The sequence below is a fragment of the Sceloporus occidentalis genome, unplaced genomic scaffold (genome assembly GCF_023333645.1).
Source record: "Sceloporus occidentalis isolate IW3139 unplaced genomic scaffold, rSceOcc1.0.p SCAF_5, whole genome shotgun sequence".
NCBI classification, from domain to species: Eukaryota; Metazoa; Chordata; class Lepidosauria; order Squamata; family Phrynosomatidae; genus Sceloporus; species Sceloporus occidentalis.
Genome location: NW_028316985.1, coordinates 79,923,285 through 79,944,301, shown reverse-complemented (window position 1 = coordinate 79,944,301; position 21,017 = coordinate 79,923,285). Strand labels below are relative to the sequence as shown.

At 40.9% G+C, this 21,017-nt stretch overlaps 1 protein-coding gene across 6 annotated transcripts in view; it reads left to right on the top strand.

Annotated features, from left to right (window-relative positions):
• LOC149312361 (GRAM domain-containing protein 4) overlaps positions 1-21,017 on the top strand; it is a 116,654-nt gene that overhangs the window by 53,690 nt on the left and 41,947 nt on the right. For all 6 annotated transcript variants that reach the window (XM_089524463.1, XM_089524464.1, XM_089524461.1 and 3 more), the window contains one exon: positions 6,226-6,346. In XM_089524463.1, the coding sequence (XP_089380589.1) occupies positions 6,226-6,346 (121 nt within the window). The remainder of the gene's footprint in view (positions 1-6,225; positions 6,347-21,017) is intronic.

Sequence of the window (21,017 nt, the reverse complement as noted above, 5' to 3'; positions counted from 1 at the left end):
GAGATTCCTAGAGAGGTGTTCTCTCAGGTAAAAACAGTGTTTTTGTTATTTGCGGTTTTTCCATATTCACGGGGGTCTTGTTCCCCTAACCCTAGCAAATATGGAAGGACAACTGTATTTTATTTTGTTGTCTGACTCTGTTTTTTGTAAGACATGGCCGGCAGCAAATTTTCAGGAAGGAATCAAAGCAGTCCAGCAAGTGGTATGAATAAATGTTGGTAAAAGAAATCCAAAATCTACTTTGGTCTGGACTGTAGTGGCTACCTCCTAAAAGAGCTGATTCCTATGCCCTGCCCCACTTCTTACCCCAATGATTTAGTCAACCTCACTACTGTTTGTCACGAGAAATCTATGGTAAAGCTCTCTTGCGCAAACAGAAGCTGCTGCATCAGTTGTGGGACCATTGTGGGAATTGCTGCTGGCTTCTGGAGCCATCCCTGAGTGACATGACTGGGGCTCCCAGATCTAGATTGCTAACCAGACTGCTAAAATGTGGGGAGGATTAAAGTACTGAAGGTGAGCCATCTAGTTGAAGGGACAGATGCTTTTTTTCTCTTTTATTTTTTTCTTTCACTTTTTGGTTAGCTTATGTGGGTAAGATTAATAAAGATTAAGGAATAAGTTGGATTCCCCCTCCTCTGTGTGTGTTGGACAGAAGATTAGGAAAACGAGTGGCTGGGGAAAGTGGGCTTAAATCTCCCCTACCCCACACATGGGAATCCCAACACATGCTTAACTTAGGGGAAGAGGATTGAGCTGCATGCTCTTGGCCATTTGGGGCAAATTCACCCCCTCAGAAAACCATGGACCTTTCCTTTCCACACTTCCATCAGAAAAAACAAATAAAACCACCCACATGGTCAGCTACTGAAACTAACAAGCCCTTTGCCAGGGCAATAATAAATCTGTTGAGCTACCGCTTGCTTGCCTGCTGGGATGACACAAGGACAGGTTTTATGGCTCACAATAGAGGACGTTTTGCAATTCCTCCCAGACCCTTGGACATAAGGTTGAAATGTAGGACATGTCTGGGAAAAGGAGGCTCTCGGGTCACCTTGGGGTAGGGGGAGGTACCCATGCTAGCAGATTCTATTGGCCAACTCACTAAAGCACATTTTAAAACTGGTAAAGGGCCCACTCTTATTATGGTGGGCAACTTGGAGAGTGAAGAAAATGTTCCTATTTGTCCACTCATTGTCTGCAACCGAGTTGCAAAACTTTTCAGTTATCTTATGTGGGAATGGCTTTTAAAGATTACGAGGCCAGCCAGAGGTGTGGATGCCTAGCAACTGTACAAACATAATTACTGCTAAACGAGAAGTTGTCAATAGTGCTGTGAGGACTTGTGAAAGAGGCATATAAAAGATATACATAGTACATTCATGCCACATACCTTGGTTCAAAGTGCAAATATTTTCAGTCAACAAAGTGGTAGATATAGTTTTTGTGGTTTTTATTATTATTGGAAAGTGACTTCCTTTATAAAAATCTGGATATTAGCAAAGAATTTGCCAAACTGTCATTGGATGCTATATTAATGTTGCAGGGCTGTATGGTATTACTGGGATAAGGGCCATGACATTGGGTAGCTAAGTATGCATAAGAGTCTAGCATTAGTTATGTTTGGAGGAGGGGAACAACTTGAGTGGTTAGAGAAGGGAAGCTGTCAGTACGGCATATTTTTGTCTCAGTTGTCTTTGCAACACAAAAAAATCTAACAGAAATAGTACACAATGCATTGGGTACTATATTTTATGCTGCTACCTTTCATTATTGATAGACTGGGGCAGGGAAATGCACAATGTAATGCCATGTCATGTGTTGTTTGAATTGCAAGGAAGAGACAAGTGGGAGGGAAACACAGCGAACCACTGATGTATCATCATAATATCTAGTTTGGCCCTCAGGCCAGGATTTAAATGAATCTGCATACTCTGCAGATGTTCAGAAAAATAACAATGCTGCACATTGAGAAAAGATCCCCTTTTAGTTCTCTGAAATGTCCAAAGACTTTCATCTAATAGGAAATAATGACCATTATAGCTCTGATTTACTGAAAAGAAAGCCGTCATATTCCAAGCAAACAAGCTTGGCCAAAACCTGGAAGTTCCTGAAGAGGTGGAAGATAGCTTGAAGGAAGCCTGTGAAAAGATTGAGGAAGGTTCTGCAAAGAAGTCTGCATGCCTTGTTTTGGTAATCGATCTTGACCCATGGCAACCTTGTGGACGAGACATCTCCAAACCCCCGTCTTTCATGATCTATGCAATCAAAGGCTTAGCTATAGTCTATAAAACACATGCTGATTTTCTTTTGAAATTCCTTTGTGTGCTCTATTAGCCATTGTATGTTTGCAATGTGGTCCCTAGTGTCTCTTCTTTTCCTGAACCCTGCTTGGACTTCTGAGATTTCTCTCTCCATGTATGGTTGGTGTTTGTGCAGAATCGAGAAATTTATGCTCAAAAATTGACCCCAAAATCCCAGGTTGAATTATTTACAGGTCGGTATGGTAATGTGATAGCAGCTCTTTCAGATTTCCCCATGCAGTAAGGAGAGCAGTTTCTTTCTCTTTTGAGCCAAGAAGAAAGAGTCCTGGGTGATTAATTGCTTTTAAACAAACAAACAGAGTCCCTCTCCTGCCTGTGCTGCTGCTGTCTGGAGAGTGAAGGATGAAACTAAAGTTGAACAAAAAGTCTCATTTTAAAAGCCTCTTACCACAGGAACACATACATACACTGAAGGAGCCTCCAAGTTTTATCCTTGACTTATCCATGGGTCATGGCAAAATCCATAATTTTGGCCCCAAAACCTGCCCGCAACTTATACATGAGTTAGACTTATGACTCTACCCACCGTTATTGTTTTAATTGTTCATGTAATTTTAACCTTAACCTGTTTAATTCTTTTTAAGGGGCGATATTTTGTATCTATGGTGTATTCTTTTAACATTGTAAACCGCTTTGATTGTTTTTACAAAAAGTGGGGTAGAAATAAAAGTTTTATTTATTATTTATTTATAGTCGAGGATATACAATAGTGCTATGGTCCTATAGTTGCTACAGTCTTTTTTGTCCCCTTTTTTGTGGATGGGGATGTGTATTGATTGTTTCCAGTGTTGGCCATCGTTTTGTTTTCCATATCTGTTGACATATGTTAGTTAGCACTGTAGTTGGCTCTGTCAGTGTGGATTGCAGCAGTTCGATTGGGGTATCATATGTTTTGGTGATTTGTTTTTCGCCATTTCCATTATTGCAGCTTCCACCTAATATTTTAGAATATGGGGTTCATCTTTGTTACCAGAACCGAAATCTGAATTTTGGTGTGTGCATGTTCTCCTTATGGCCCCAAACAGACTCTGCACTGTGGGCAATCATAGTCTGAGGCGAATAGTCATGTTCATACCACCCTATAAACACATTAAACAGAAGTGTTTGGAAGTTGCAAATGAGAAACTTTAACACCTCTAAAGTCAGGAAGATAGGTGATTTAGGCACGATGCTCTGCCAGACAACCACAATAAGGCTAATTTACAACTTTATTCTCACCCCAGACATTGCCAGACCAAGCAATCCTTTACAATGTAGATTTGATTTCTTTTGATGAAGGACAAACACCTTTGCCTTCAGGCTAGTTTTGGCCTATAAAAGATCCCCAAAATCCTTTGTTAGTGGGCTAGTTAGACGGCATGGGGACACTCTGTCACTGTCCGGTCTCAATACGTCTGTTCCCCCCTCTGCTCACTCAAACGACTGTATCGCACACATTTCCCTCACAGTCGGACCCGGAGTGAAGCCTCGTCTTGTGTAAATGTCGCCATTAGCTCAGCCTCCAACTATTCCCAAAACTTACTCCTGATTTCCTTAGTCCTTGTATATATGTGTGAGTGCACGTGGATTGTTGTGTGATTCCCTCCCCCCCCCCCCCTTTAATAAAAGAAACACTTCATTCAGAAAATTCTGCCTCTGCAAAATTCCTTTGGTCTCTTTTCTCTTGGTATACAGGTGGGAAACGGTTCCATAAAAGGTTGCTTATAGCACAACCTAATAATTAATTGAGCTAATTAAAAATTCCCCTAGAGAGATCCGTTGCTACATCTTCATATGGTTTTTCGTTCCACATCTCATTCTTTTTATCATCTCCTTTATATAACTCTTCTGTGTATTCTATCCAACATCTTTTTATTCCTTCTTGATCTTGAATTATGTTATTTTTATTGTCAAAGAGCGTCCCAGTGCTTGGTTTGAAATTTCATTTGATTTCCTGGATCTTGTGGAATAGGTCTCTTGTTCTTCCTGCATGCTTTAAAGTGATGGAAAGAGAACAACGTATTTTGCAGAACAATTTCTATTTTTTACCCACTGGCCTAGTTAAATAGCCTGAAGACAATCTTTCCATATGCACACATTCCTGATGCACGTTCAAATCTGGCATTGGAGGGCTGGAAACCCTCTGAGGCCTGCTTTCAAGTGGCAAGGAGGGCTGCAGGGAGGAAGAGATGGAAAGTAAGCTCTCTCACAGCCACCAGTGAAAAGATGGATTTAGCTCTAAGACATTTACAGTACTTGAATTAATTAGAACTTGGGGGCAGGCTGTGGCAGTTTCTGCAAGGACATGGTAACAAGTTACAAGGACTTAGTAGGGATTGCTGTGGTCTTTTTATTTCTTCTAGGTCCTGCTTCTTTCCTCTCAAAGCAAAATACTTGTGATTTTGTGGCCTAAATAGTATTGTTAGTCCTGACTAGAGTAGAACTGCTCAATCAGCTGGCTTTGATTCACTAGTCAACAATTGATTTAATGACTTCTACTCTATTTGAGACTAACCAACAGGTTTCTGGCTTGTCAATTATAAATAGCCTTCTTGAATTGTAACAAGTGCCCCCTTTCCCCCCCTCTCCCCCCATTCATCTTAAGACCAAGCTATGCATTAAATTCATCATTTGACTTCTTGCTTTTTTCTGTTTATACTGAAATGTGGTCATGATGACTCCCACCCCACCCACCCTGCATCTCCCGGTATGATTTTTCTAATCAAAACCACATATATTGGATACAGTTTGCTCCATAGGGGGAAATATAATAACTGGGGATGTTATCTTGACTTCCAAGCAATGTGTTACCTATAGTCTAGCACATGTAGGAATAGCCTTTGAAAGATGTGGTGCAAAATTTAGTACATTCTACTGTATAATATGAGATGCCACTTCAAAAGCAGTGTCTAATGAAAATCTGCAATCACCATATTTTGATAGTTGTTGCCTCATGTTGTGTTTTTATTATCCCCCTTGTTGATTCATTTCCTTTTTCAGGTGCTTGCACACATCTCTCTTTTTCTTTGTTGCTTTTAATGTAGCCTCTCACTTGCTTAGAAATGTCTTTTTTCCTTTAACAATTCATTGTTATTTATACCCAAATTTATATAATGTGATTTATGTAACAAACAATGCTTTACCTGTTCTGATCTTCATACCATTCCATTATCTTTGCTGTTCTATGCATTAATTTTTCATGGTTGGCAATTGATGGTATTATACCAGTTTCCATTTATGCAAAATAATAATACATGAACAGAAGAGTATAAGTAGTGCCACAAAGATCAGAATGGTCACAGCATGAATTCTTAAAAAGTGCTAGATACTAGGACTTTAAACTTCACAAGACTGTTCCCATCTGCTTTGAACACAGGTGCTCCCTTCTATTGTTTGCCTTGCATGAGGACTGCAGTCCCCTTTCTCTTCTTTGTTGCGCTCTACTGCAAAATATATTTGCATATGCATGAGAAGGGATTAATGCAGGGTTGGCCAGTGTTCGTTAAACTTGTTCTACTTTCGTAATAATTGCTTAAATGGTTACTTTGAAATAATTGGCTTTTATTGACTCGGAATCCCCATTATTTGAAGTGTGTTTCCAGCCAGTGGGAGGGAGTTCAGATGACGATTTTTGCTGCAGAACTCCAAATGCTTTCTCCTGATGACTCTCGGGGATCTGAGCAGGCGCAGTGCTCTGAGACGCCTAGGAATGCTATGCTCCTTTTCGTTACCTCCTATTGATTCATTTCAGTAAGCTAATGCAGAATAGGAGGTTTGTTGACTTGGCCTAGGCTTGGTTTTAGAAAATGCATCTTTGTCTTATGCATTGCATGTGTGTATCTGTGTGTAAATGACCCTCCTTGAGAGAGATTGATTTCTGAGCTACCAGTGTTTCTGTTCTCTCCTCTTTTCCCCTCGATAGGCTGGTCCTGGGACCATCAACATGGCTTCAGGAATCCCGGATTATAACAGAACAGAGTCTGATAGATTAAATGAGATCAAAGGCCATCTGGAAATTGCCTTGCTGGAGAAGCACTTTCTACGTAAGTACAAAGGAATGTTATAATGGCATGGCTGTGATACATTTAGCAATGATTTGGTGCACTGGGCTCTGTGTGTGTGTGTGTGTGTGTGTGCGCGCATGCGCATGCTCAAAATAATGAATTTCTAAAACAGGCTAATCTCATAATAAGGTTTTGTTTTTAAATGAAAAAAAATCAACTCAGCTTGTTTTGTTCTGAGAATGGTGACACAAAAAATTTCCCACTTTGTAGTTGATAATTGCAAAGCTGTTTAGAAATTGGCTGGGAAGAGGGAGAGAAGCTTTTGTATGAATGATATCTTTGTCTAGCCAAAGGATTATGGCAGTAACATAAAAGCTAGTTCATTTTCAATGTGTCAGTTGCTGTGTCATTCACAAGATTTTAACAATTGAATATGAGGTGGAGACATACTTTGGAAACCAGAACTATATTTCTTTTTCACTTGCAATCAAGGGTAAGATTCTATTTAGAATTGTAAGATATTTTGTCTAATATTATAGTGACCTAAGGCCATATTTATTGGCCTAGTTTTATTGATTTTATGTGTGTGCGCGTGCCTACAGTTATATGTAATGAATTTCTGTTCACACAGTAAAATGAATGTTTTGAACATATTTAGATATGCTGTTTTAAATATGTGAGTCATGAAACTAAAATACATACTTTTGAAAAAGCTTGGAAGCTGCTAGAGTCATTGTGATGTTTGAAAATGAGACTCAATAAAGTTTGAAGTTAATTAATATACACATTTAGAATATGTAACCTGTGGAAACTTCAGCATGTACCAACATTAGGTTGGTAACATGGTTTCTTAGGTAAAAGCATTTCTGGACTTTACATTCCCCTCAATTCTAGAGCTTTTGGAAATTATTGGCACTATTATACAGTCTGTTTGAATTTATTAGATGAGTAAGTGAAAGCATTGAAACTGTAGAGAACAACTGAAGATTACTACAGACTTAATTTTGTATAGTTATATCTTGACAGAAGAAAGCTGATATGAGTAGAAATAGCTGTACAGGGAAATGGAAAGTGTAAAGGTCCTTTGGGAGCTTGTTTACATGATTTTGGTATGGTAGACCCATTTACCTTTTATTTTTTTGTCAACATGAAAGATGCAAAGCCAGCATAGTGAGGTATATGTGAGGAAGTCTTCAATTTCTGATGGTAGAGTGCCAGCAACCTTTCTACTCAATAGAGAGGAAGTGCTGAGTGACTAGAAATTGCAATGCTGAGTGACTAGAAATGATATTCCTCTTTTATTTTTCAGTCACCCCAGAGAGTAAAGTGTAGTAAGAATTTAAGTATTTTTCCAGTTACCACAGAGTGTTTTGCCCTATATGCACTGCCTGGGTCACACTAGGACAGTAAAAAGCCAGGGTAGTGGGAGCGTGCAAGGGAATGAAGAGCCTTTGTGCCATCCCAGCCTTCGCATGTGTATCCTGTGCGGTACTGTTTACTGGACTAGTTCAAAAGGAGGAGCTGTGAGGAAAGGGCTGTTATTCAGTTTAATATCCCTTTCCTTTTATTCAGTCTCTACTGTGCCAAGTTTGACTGGGAGCCTTACATGGACATTTTTGCTTTGGGCTCCAATTCTGCAGAGCACATTGGAGAGCTGTGTACCAGTAGCATCACTGTGGGGTGAGGGGGTGTGGGCCACACCGAGTGACACCCCAGAAATCCATGCCCCCTGCAGGTGTTGTTTTGGCTCATAGGGGGCGCTCCCGCCCCCTGCTGGAACTCCCTCAGGGTGTGCCATGCTCCCCTGGTCTGTGCTAGCTCTCCCTGGGTCCGCACCAGCTCTCCCCAGGCCTCCTCAGCTCATGCTGGCACTCCCTGGACTGTGCTGGCTCTCCCCAGGCCCTCCCTGGGCTGCACTGGCTCCTCCCTGGGCCTGTGCTGGTGCTCTCCAGGCCTGTGCGGGCACCGATTGTGGCTGTGGCCCCCACGGACTTCCTTCCAACCCTGAATTCCCAGAAACCCTACTGGAAGTCCTGCCCACACTGGAAGTCCTACCCCCCACAGTGGGTGTCACCCACTGCAGGGATGCTACTGCTGTGTACACATGGCTTTTTCTTTAGAAAGCTAAAATGCTCTCCATCAGCAGCTTATAGAGAGATCTTGTAGTTCTGTGGGAGTTCTGTAGGAGCTCTACTGAAGTTCCATCAGCAGAACTCTTACACTATGCTCATACACTATGCTGAGCCAATGTGTGATGGCAGTACTGGTCTGAATTCAGTACCTCTATTGCTCCTCCTTCTCCAACTAAGCTGCTGATAGAATTCAAAGATATAGCCATGTTAGTCTGTAGAATTAGTATGTAGAAAGATCCTGTAGCAGCTTTGAGAGTAACTAAAGAAAGAAGTTGGCAGAAAGAAAGAAGTTGGTCTGAATGCATCTGAGGAAGTAGACTTAAGTCTATGAAAGCTGATACTGCCAACTTCTTTCTTTAGTTAGTCAACTAATCCAGACAAGTACTGCCATCACATATTAGCTCAGCATAGTGTATGAACATAACGTAAGAGTTCTGCTGATGGAACTTCAGTGGAGCTCCCACAGAACTCACAGTTTGCTGTGAGAGGCCCTCACTCCCACCCCAGACTGGCCATTGTGTGGCTGGTAGAGAGCAGGTGAAGATCAAAGAAGCATTTGACTATGTTTTGTAGCCAGATGCAGACTGATGGTGTCATCCAGCAGATCTCAGCAGAAGATGCCATTGATCTGCATCTGCCCCATAGCCAGTCTCTTCTCCATTTCCATGTACACCTGCCAGAGAATGGCCATTCAGCAGGGCTGTTTCAGGAAAACCATGCCAGCTAAAGGTGAGGAAGGATGGGGCCATCCTGGCCTCTCTAGGGAAGGACTTTGGTCATTGTGGAGGGTGGAAGAGAGTCCACCTAAAGCTTATGTGTGCCATTGTCTGGATGCTGGCTGTTATTGTTTGTTTGATGAGATTTTGGCTGTTTATAAAGCATGGCTGCAGATCTGGTCCAAAGTAGTATTTTGCATAGATTCTTGTCTTCCCATGTACACAATCTCTAGCTGAACTTCTTCACTTGGTGGTTGTTCAAAGCAGTCTTTGTGGGTGATTTGTTCATGCTGCTCCCTTAACAAGTAATAGGACGCTGAGAGCCTGAACAACTGGTACAATACGCTGGCTTGGGGATGGTGTGGGAGCGTAGTGTTTGGATGACGAATGCCCTGATGCCACCCCCAAGCCGGCATCACGCTACCTGTCTGACCAGATGGCAGGCAGTGTTGTGGCACTCTGACAGCATGGCGTTCATACGCTGCACACCGCAGGCGCGCCAAAACGCTGGTGCCATGGTGGGAAAGCTGCCCTTTTTCCACCCCCAAAAGGAGGAGCATTTTGCTGCTCCTTTTTGGGCCAGAAATATGCCAGATCGGGGCTGCGGAATGTGGTTGCTGCAGCCCAAATCAGGCGCTCAAAGGGGCACCACTGAGCTGCCCCTTTAATACTGTCTGTACTGGCCCTGAGTTGAAGTCCTGTTATTATTAGGGTAAGATAATGGTTAAACCCAATTGGGTTGGGTCCAGGTTATTTGCAGGACCTTATATCCCTCTTTGAGCCCACTAGAGTTTTGAGATCATTCAGAGAGGCTGTTGTCTCTGTCCCACCATCCTCTTAGGCTCATTTAGTAGGAACAAGAAAGAACATCTTTTTGGTGGCTGCTACCTGACTTTTGAACTCCCTCCTTAGAGAGGCCAGGATGGCCCCATCCTTGCTCTCCTTTTGGCAGCAGGTAAAAATATTTTTTGTGCTGTCAAGCTTTTTAAACTGGGAAAGGTTGGACTTTTAAATGCTGTACAAGTCATATCAAAGTTTGTATATCGTTTTTAACACATTTTTTATTTTTTTCAGTGTGTAATTGTGTTAACTTTTTAAATTGTTTAGTTATTTTTTAAACTTTTATATTTATACTTTTTGAATGCTTTTGTATTGTTTTTAAATTATACTCTTTTAAAATTTGCTGTTAGCCACCTTCGGTCCCTATATTGGGAGAAAGGCAGGATATAAGTAAACAACAATAGCAACAACTGTAGAATTACAATACTAGTTTAGCCGCATCAGTTGTCACTTCACTGCAAGTAGTTGGCTTGGTCTTGAATTAGAATGCTTCTAATCCAAACACTGAGGAAGGAACATTTTTCCCGGTGACCAGCAGGCCTTGCTGTCTGTGACTAAGTGGGCATGAAAATACTTGATGTGTTCTTTCAAGATTCCCATCTCCAGATGCCAGTTATGATGTGATACTTCAGCACAATTCTTCTCCACCCATTCTGAGCCAGTCAACCCCCCTCCCCGGTGTGTGTGTGTGTGTGTGTGTGTGTGTGTATACAATTGCTGGCCATTCAGTCTGCCTCTGAACTTCAGTTCTAGGTTCATGCTGTGGCAAATGGCTGAGAGATGCTATCAAAGCTATTGTGGGCTTTAACAAATGCATCTTGACAAGGTGAGAGGGTGCCATTATGGTTGTCTTAAATAGCAATCCCAAAATTGGTGGCAGCATGGAGCCTAAATCTGTCTTAAAAGAGGGCAAGAAAACAATTTCACTGCTAGATATTCATTTCTTTTTCTCCCCACCTCACTACAAGTTTACTTGTCTGCCCATACTCATCCTTTTGCCTTCGCTTGTCACTTTTTACTAGCATATGTCATTTGCCATCTGCCTCTTGTTTTTACATCTGGGTTCTGAGATTTGGTACTGGACACCTGTAGCTGTTAAATGTATTACTTCGGTTATGGAGCAAAAAGAGAAAGGAGCCAGAAAGCTGGAGTAATGTAATTAAAATGCTAATAAAACATTAATGCTTCAGATTACAGCAGGGAGACAGGTTTTTCTTGTTTTTGATATATTATACTTATATTTGGGGACATAAAGAGTTCTTCTTGTTAGGAAATGACTGTAGAATGATGTAAAACGACACATATTGGGGGCTGTGTTCTTTAAAATTGATGATAATATACAAGATTTTAATAAAGAAACTTATAAATTGCTCTGGTTAAGGAGTGTTAGGGAGTGCTGGCAAAATGTTTTTAAAATGGGGAAGCTGGTAGTATACACTGTGTGAAAACTGTTTTCTCACTGGTCTTATTTTCCTGACCAAGAAGAAAGAAACAGCATGTTTATAAGACGTGACCTCAATGTACTGCTTTGAAGAATTGTAACTCTTATGTCCCTTTTTTAGAAAACTGGAAACTTTATTGGCATGTAAGAATAATGTTTTATTTGGATATCTAACATATGTTATCTAACATATCTAAAATCTAGTGCAGAGGATGGAAAATGGTTTTTTTATGCAGAAAACTAACTGAAAGAAAAAAGAAAAAAAATAAGATGCATATCCATGATGTGCAACAATAGTTTTCTAAATGTTGTTGGATATATGTTGCCATATATCCAGAAAAGTTAAGAAAAAAAGAAAACAAAAACAAATGTAGTTGGATTGTAAATCCAATCAATGCAAACTAGCACAGCACAGCTAGTGGTGAGGGATTATGGGATTTGTAGTCTGAAAAACAATGGAGGGCCACTGCTTCCCACTCTGGCATAGAGATAACACAAAGGCAGAATTAGGTTTTAGAAACATTACATTGGTCTGCTAAGAGTAAAGAATAAATCAGACTGATAACAAAAAGTTGCAGCATGGAATGCTTTTGCTCAGCATTGATAGTTATTCAGCCAGCTATGTTGTCATCCACTAGAATTTATTCCATCACTCTCTTTGTCCTTCTAACATTCAGACAGCATTTTGTACCTGTTCAGTATGCTCAGTCCTCGTTGGGATGAAATGTTTTGGTCATTACCTATCCACCCTAGAGTCCCCCACCCCATACTTCTGCAAACGTTGGGTTTCTTCCAGGCCTGCTGGTGCCTCCCAGAGTATTATTCTTTAGGATTATCACTCCGAGAATACATTTGCTTTTAGTTTTACTCCTGTAACGTTCAAGTACAAAGGCTGTTACCAGACCTGCTACAAATAGGCTAGATCAGGGGTAGGCAGTCTTTTTGAGCCGGGGGCCGGGTTGCTGTCCCTCAGACAACTGGGGGGCCGAAGCCAAAAAATAAATAATTAAATAATTTTTTTAAAAAATTAAATATATAAATAAACCAGGACAAATGTAGGACAAAATTTTCAAATGGAAGACACTTTTTTAAAAAAAATGGAGGACACGCGAAAAAAATTGCTGATTTTTTAAAAAATGTTAATATAAATGCATGTTTCTGAGGCTTCTATAGACAATTGCCCCCCAAAGGCCCCAGTGGCAATCGGTGGCAGGACCGGGCTGGGGCCGGTCCCAAGGCCTCGCCGGGCCGCATCCGGCCCGCGGGCCGCAGGTTGCCTACCCCTGGGCTAGATACTATACCAGTAGGATTAGTATGGTTCCAGATTTAGATATTTTGTAGAAACAGTTGTAGGAGCCCTGGTGGCACAGTGGTTAAATACCTGCATTGCAGCCACCCACTCAAACAAAACAAACAAACAAACAAACAAAACAAACAAACAAACAAAAAACAATCCCCCCCCCCCCCAAAAAAACATAAGGTTGTGAGTTCAATACCAGCAAAAGGGCTGAAGCTTGACTCAGACTTGCATCCTTCCGAGGTCTCTAAAATTGCCCCAGATTGTTGGGGGCAATTAGCTTACAGTTGTAAACCGCTTAGACACTGCTAGTTCAGTATGAAGTGGTACTGTATATAAATGAAGCTGAGCCATTCATTTTGGAAGATGTGTCAGAATTTTTGCTGATCAAAAACTGTTTTCACTTAGTGTGCATGTTTTAAAGTGCATAACCCAGGCAAGTATAGCAAGGGAGAAGGAGAGGACATGGGAATCTGCCACACTAACCCCTTCATATATTTTGTAGCCCAGAGGATATAGGATAGAGAGTGACAGAACAACACGGCAGCAGAAGCCCTCAATGTCACTCTTAACTCCACACAGCTCATTCTCACATCAGAATGCTCCAGTGTATCTCCTATCTCTAGCCAGAGGAAGAAATGGAAGGCTTTTGCTATTTGTTCCATTCCTGCCAGAATCTGCTTAGCTCCACCCTGATACCAGAGTGTTTGGAATTACAGTAAATTCAGCTTGGCATGGTGTTTAACAGCAAGTTTGTAGAACTGGCTGTAAATGTAGGTCCTTCTTAAGGTTTATTGAGAAGTTGCCATCCACTGCCAGCTAATCCCAATATTGTGTGGAAAAGCTCTAAATCCGCTTTTCATCTAAAATGCACTGATATTTATTTTTTAATATATAGTATGGGTCACTCTTCAGTTTTATGGGGTATATGCCACATCCTGCTAGGTAAGACTCAACTTTGGTCTGTTATCCACTAATCCTTAAAAACAAGCAGAAACAAATTGCAAACGTTAAGAGAGCGATTCCCCGAGTGTGAATAATGACAACTGTCATACAGTGCTGTTAGCCAGTATTTTGAGCAATAAATTGGAATATGGATAGGACATTTGCTCCTCCCTTTTGAATAGTGCTCTGTTAAAGTAAACAATCTGCCACCCAATTCAGAAGAACAATACAATTTGCTCCATGGTGAAAACAGCCCCATGTGGGTTTACGAGTATTGTAGTCATAACAGTCTGCCTTTATATCACACAAAGGAAATAATGCAGGAATAATAAAAAAAATGTCTTTGTATTCAATTTCCTTCCTTAATTTATCTGACTGAAAATAAATCTGGCTTTACTCATCAAAAGATTCCCATCACTTACCCATGTTTAAGTTAATTCATTTTCCACATTTGTCTCTGGGACTACAAGTCTAGATTCTTGGCAGACAACAACTGGTCTTTCCAAACTTTCTTAAACCCTTAAACAGATGGGATTCTTGTTTAATATCTCCAGTGTATAAATTATATCAAACATGGAGAAGTTTCTAAAAATCTCTATGGTCAGTATTGTAAGAGTCCATGAGTAAAGGCATATCGGTAATGTAATCTATGAATGACAGTACAGTTGGCCCTAATTATACACAGATTTTTTATACACGGATTCAAGCATCTGCAGTTTGAAAATGTTAAAAAAAAAGTGTAAATTTCAAATATCAAACCTTGATATACAGGACACCATTTTGCTATGTCATTATATTCAACGCAACTTGAGCATACACAGATTTTGTTATACACGGGGGATCTTGGAACCAAACCTCAGTGTATAAAAAGGGTCTACTGTACTTCCAATGTGTTTGTCAATTAGAAATTTAAAAGTTTATGTCAACTCCAAATGAATTGTATCATAATACTTTATTTGTGATTTAGTAGTCTGGGTTAGAGAGCCAGTGGTTTGAGTGTTGAACTACAACTCTACAGTGAGAAGGAGTTTGAATTTCATGACTCCCGAGGCTTCTTCTGGGACATGCCATGCAAACAAATAAGCTTTTGAAATATTCCAATCTGGTTTTTCTTGGTAACCATGCTTCTTCAGACCTAGGCCATTTATGCTTTATATTTTGGCTGGTATTTCTGTGGCAGCTGAGTCTTGGCTAGCTTGGTAATTTCTACTGTGATGCTCTCCAATGGATGAGTTACCAGTAACAGTTAAGCACCAAGTCATAATGACACAGGCTATACTGACCTACATTACCTTTTTGGCTCTTTAATACTTGGCACCTCACCAGAGAGAGTCTTTTTAAAGAGGCATGGCACTTTCGTTGTTGTTTCATTAACATTTTCACTTGAGGATTAAAGAAAAACTGGTAGCAGTATAGTTTAATGCCATGTGTCATCTTCTACAAACCTAAGGCAAAACACCTCCACCCACACATCCTGACTGAAATAGGAACAGCAAATGCTAAATAAAACTCTTCACCATGCATTGGTAAGCTTCCTGGATTCCTCTGTGGATAAGCTGTAAACCCTTCATTGCTAGTTATTACCTTTAACGCCCTACATAGCCTTGGGCCCAAATACCTAGAGAGGTATGTCCACCTATATTATCCTGCCCAAGTGTTAAGCTCTTCAGAGAAAGCCTTTCTGTGTGTATTATAAATGGGGAAAATATGTTATGAAATTACAAAAGATGCGGCTTTCTCTATGGTGGCACTCCAACGTGGAAGATAAAATTGTTTCCAATTTCATTTTCATTTCAGTGCCAAATTAGAATATACCTGTTTGCCTGGGCATTTTCAATCTTAGATTATTTCGGTTTTCTTTCTTGGCTTGCTGATTATGCCTCTTACCTTATTGTAATTATATTGAGTTTTTTTATAATTTTATCTACACTGCTCTATTACTATTATTATTATTATTATTAGTAGTAGTAGTAGTAGTAGTAGTAGTATCCTGCTCTTTCCCCAGAACTGGGAATCTATGATCTCTTGAGGAAGGATGGCAGTTTATATATATGAAAAAATAAAATTAAAATTAAAATCTAGCTGCTACAGTGGCAACAACCTGTCTATCTATTTAATTACTATGGAGATCAACTAGTATGCCTGCCCACTGCCACACTTTTCCATGAAGGTCTAAAAGCGAAAGCAGAGTTAAATGTTTGATGAATGACACCATCAGCAGAACCAGAGCACACAAAAGTTCAATCAGATATGATTGACTGCTAAAAAATGCAGAGGCTTTTCAACAATGCAAGGCAATGGTGCATGTTTTGTTGGCTGAAGAACCCTATAACTGCCTCTGTTTTATAGCACCTTGATAATTTTATTTACTTAACCATTTAGGGTGAGGGAAGCAGAGGTTTTCCAGGCAACACAGAAGAAATGTAGATTTTTATAATAAGCCAGATTTATTTGCAAGAGCATTAATAAATAAAATGAAGACATTGTGCAAGAAATCTCATAAAGATATTGTGGCTATGTTAGGGATTTAAAGGTTAGTGCATTCAGTCAGTATTGATGGAGGTGGAATAGTGGTAAATAAAGAGTTCGGTGGACTGATCCCACTAATCATTATGATGAACAACTAGCTACACACTGTACTCTGAAATCATTCATACTATCTGTGTCAAACATGTGTGAGAATGCCAGAGATTTACTCCTGGGGCTTCTGTGAGAAAATGAACAGAAAACTGTCACTTCCTAAGTGTGAGTTTTATGGTAGTAAGAGGACATTTGGTGAAAAGGTCCCAGTGTGAATGTATGCTGTGTTTACAAGCCCATTCTCAGTGGATTTTTCCTGAAAGTGGTCAACCACTTCATTCTTTTTTTGGGAAACAAATTAGGTTTGTTCAAATTATTGAGAGAAAAAGTGAAATACAAATTGAGTGTCCCTTATCCGAAATTCTGAAACCTAATATCCACCAAAATCCATAACTTTTTGAGGGCTGACATGACACGGCAGCGGCAAAGGTGGTGGCATTTATTCTTAGGCTTCCCTGTTTCCAGGGAGAGGAGAGGAGTGGGAATTAGAAAGATGGTGTGGATGAGTTCACAGCCAAACTTTGTTATCGTTGGACCACAAGAAGAACAAAGGCAGCCATGTTGGCCATGAAAAAAAGTTAAAAATCCAACTGGGGAATACTTCCCCCCCCCAGCCAAAATCGATGCTGCTCCTACACCAAAGTGAAGTCTAGAGTGAGATGTGGCAGCGGCAGCTGCTTGTGACTGCCTTCAGCCTTGGCTCAGAGGAGAGCCCCACACCAAAATAATAATAATAATAATAATAATAATAATAATAATAATAAAATTAAATTTAAAAAAAACATCTCCCTTCTCCTTTCTCTCCCCTTCCACCTCTGGATTCCAGATCCCTACCTACCTTTCCTACCTAAAGACCTTTGTGGATGGGAACCCAATAATTGCTGCTAAGTCTGATGGTGGCAGGGGCCGCAGGGCTGCTTTTTCCTGTTTCCCTCCCCTCCACTGTATCTGGCCACCCAGTCCCTGGAGGATAAGCAGGTAGTTTTGAGGAGCATCCCATAGCCTTTGCCCCCTTCCAGGAGAGGACAATGACAATGATGCCTCCAGCTCTTCCTGAGAGCAGAATGAGTGAGTATCTAGATAGAGAGGCATCTGTATCCCACAAGCAATGACTCGTGACCTCTGTCACATCCAGAGTGGACAGGTGCACAGGAGCAGATGTGGTACAAGGGAGGGGAAGCAATGGTAGCAGTGGTACTACTGAGTCCCCAGCCACAGTCACTGCCTCCTTATCTGCTGGTATGGCATTTGGCTGCTTCATCTACAGTGGCTGGGTCAGGTGAAGAAGCTTAAGTCATGTCCCCCTACAGTAAGCAGCTTTTTTCCCTTGATGCTTACATCACACACTCTGGGCTCTGGCTCCTGGTTCTGCAGAAATGGGAAGGAGGGCTGCTTGTCATGGATGGACTTGATTTGCAGCTTCAGCTTTTTGCCCCGGTTGAACCTGCCGCCGCAGATGAAGCAGCAAAGCACCATGCTAGTGGATGAGGAACAGAAGGCTGTGGCCAGAGACTTGATAGTACAACTGTCATGACTGCTTCCTGCCTTCTCTGGTGCCACAGCTACTCTTGTGCACTCATCTGCACTAGACATGATGGCACCCATGAGCCTCTCCTTGCGCGAGATGGGCACCCTGTTTCCCAGGCATTCACTCGTTTTGATGAAGCTGGAAATAGCAGTGGTAGCACTTTGCTTGGGGGTGATGGGAGCAGGCTGTTTCCCAGAGGTAAACCTGCATTCACAAATCTGAAAAACTCCAAAAGGTGAAACATTTCTGACCTCAAGCATATCAGAGAGGAGATATTCAGCCTTTTCTTGTAGAAATTTTATGTGTTATGTAGATATTGAACGATCAGAGGGATTCTCTCCAGTGAAAAAGAAACAAAAATAATAGTTCTCATTTTTAATATCAAAATATTAAAAGGAATTTTAGCACTCTGTTGCAGCTTCAGCTTTTTGCTCCAGTTGAACCTGCCGCCATGAATCATGGTTTAGAGTTAAAATATTTAGCCTCCCCTCTTCCATTGTGGCCACCATGAGGAAATTATTTCTTTTAAAAATTAATCACTGTTTAGTGTGTTCGCTGAACCCTAAACTGTGGATTGTTTTAGATATGGTTAATTGAATGAAGCCCACCTTCATAAATTATACTTTCAAGGTAATGTTTCCATTATATGGAAATAATCTTGGCAGCAGTAGCAAGTGGTTGCTTGTTTGCAGATGAAGTCTCTGTCCATGAAGCTGACATGAACCAGTTTGACAGCATGTGACTTAAAGTTTGATCAGTCAGCTCAGCACCAATTATACAACACACTTGATTTAAAACACTATTTTGAAAAGAGGCTGTAAAGAGATTTGCCATAATTAACATGGCCTAAGTCAAGCTATATCAGCCTTGTGTTTACACACAAAAATAGCAGTTAGCCATATAACTCAGCTGATGGCATTAAACTTGCCAGTAAACTCATTAGTTAACTTGGCCTCTGCAAGCAATCACATACTCCATGTTCTGCTTTGGTAACTGTAGATTTAACCTTATGGGCTCAGTTCCAGCAGTTTGTTGAATTATCTTCTGTTCTGCTTGGGAAGAAGGCACATGTTTGCAAAAGTGCTTTAACTGCTGAAGGATGTAACATATGATCATATAGTTTCATTTTTGGGGTTGCTACTACGAAGCACTCTACTCATTCATTGCTTAGTTACTTGTTGTTTGAATAAAATGCAAAAATTACTTGGATTAGTTGTTAACCCCCCCCCCCCCCCGGCTCTGTAATAATGTCTACTTTTCTGCCACTGTAAAGTAGTTTTCTCTCTTCCTTAACTAATGGGGAGAAGCATGTGCAAGTAAGCCAAATAGCCTAGTTCTTGAGACATAACTGAGTCCTGCCAGGTATGGCCAGCTCCTCATTCATTTTCAACACACATCCAGTGAGATGTCTCTGTGCAGCTCACAAACCTTTCCTCCAGCATCTGGCATTGTGAAAAATGTTATCACTGGACCACAGGAAGAACAAAGGCAACGATGTTGGCCATGAAAAAAAGTTAAAAATCCGCACTGGGGAATACTTTTTTTTTTGTCAAAAAGAGTAGAAAAATGTGTGCACATTTTTGAGGTCTTCACTATGTAAGATGTTGCAAAAGTCTGCTGGACTTAATCCTCTCCCCCACTGCCATTCCCTTTTCCTTGTTTGTCGTGTCTTATTTAGATTGTAAGCCTGAGGGCAGTGAACTGTAATATTAACAATTTATAACTTGCTCTGAGAGAGTTTGGGGTTGTCTGCATGGGCCAAATAAAACGTCTTCCCTCCATCCTCTCGGTGGTGAGTCTGGATGACACAGGACTCAATCCCCGTTTCTGGGAAGCTGTTTGGACAATGTCCAGCCAGTTCAGCACTGAACCTGTCATATATCCCCCTTAGAATGATTTTTTAAAAATCTCACTGTTTGCTCTGGATCCTCTTGGAAGATATGGAGCCGTTTGTTATGAGGCCAGGCAGTTGTGCCACCTGAGGTTTCTGCTGCTGCAGTTACTCGCTCACTTTGAGGTCACAATGAGGGCCCCAGCCATGTGATTGAGGCTGGGCACCATGGCAGTGGCTGCACCAAGTGGCACAGCAGGATCCATGTGTGGATGGCTGGCTGGCATCATAACGGAGGACCCGCGGTAACAAGGGGACATTGAGGCAGGTCCAGGGCCAAAATACTCCAGGCTGCTCCCAGACTATTCTAACCCATGCAAACTTGACACTAACGGCTGAAGAGTGGGGTATAAATACACTAAACAAACAAACAAACAGATAAAAGCAAGGCCAGGGGAAAAGAGGGCCGAGGAAGGAGAAAAGATTTTTTAAAAGCCAAGAGACTAATTTAGCTATTCAGTAGCAAGAGTCAGAAGAAGGGGATTTTAAATCACTTCGGTTTATGGCAAATGGAGCAACTAAAGACACAGTGGGAATATGTCTCCTAATATTACCCAATATGGACTTTGGCTTATCTCTGGCAGTAGCCTGCAAATTTGTATTGAACCAGAAATCAAATACATATTGGAGGTTTTTGCAAGCCTCAGGTCTGCCTGGAAGTTGCTTGGAAGAAATGTTTATTTGGTGTCCCTGAACATCACTGATATCTGAAATGTTATGCATAGTGGTAGAATTTGGTTCGCAGCAGTACTTGAATGGTATATGCCTGAATTATCCCATAAGCCAGGTGACAAGGAAGTTGCTAATAGGAATCTCTTGCTGTTGTAAATGTGCTAATCTTTGAGAGCCATGCACAAGGTTCCCCCCCCCCCCCCAGAAACAGAATGTTTCTGACACTTGGGTGTTCACTCTACTTACTAATAATGCAGTGTTTTTAGTACCTTCAAGAGGTAATGAACTATAGTCCATAGATAGACATAGTGCAGTGCTTGTGTTTGGTTATGAAGGGCTTTTTGTCCTTTGTTTTCATTTTATCTTAATGACCTTTAAGAAATAATTGTTTGTACAGTCACTAAGCTTACAAAAGTGCCAGATAGAAATGCAGAATGATTTTGAGTCATCCTAAAGTTTGATGCACTAGATTTAAGGTAATTCGTCTGATGACATGCTTGAATCAAAAGCTTCATTCATTGTTCTGTGGAAGGAGGGAAAAAAGTTCTGTAGAGGTGAGAAGAAATGTCACATAATTTTTTATGTCTATCATGCATTATGACTATACCTGTTTAACAGGTCTTCTTGCTCTGTTCCAGTTACTTGTATGAATGTAATAATCCTAAACC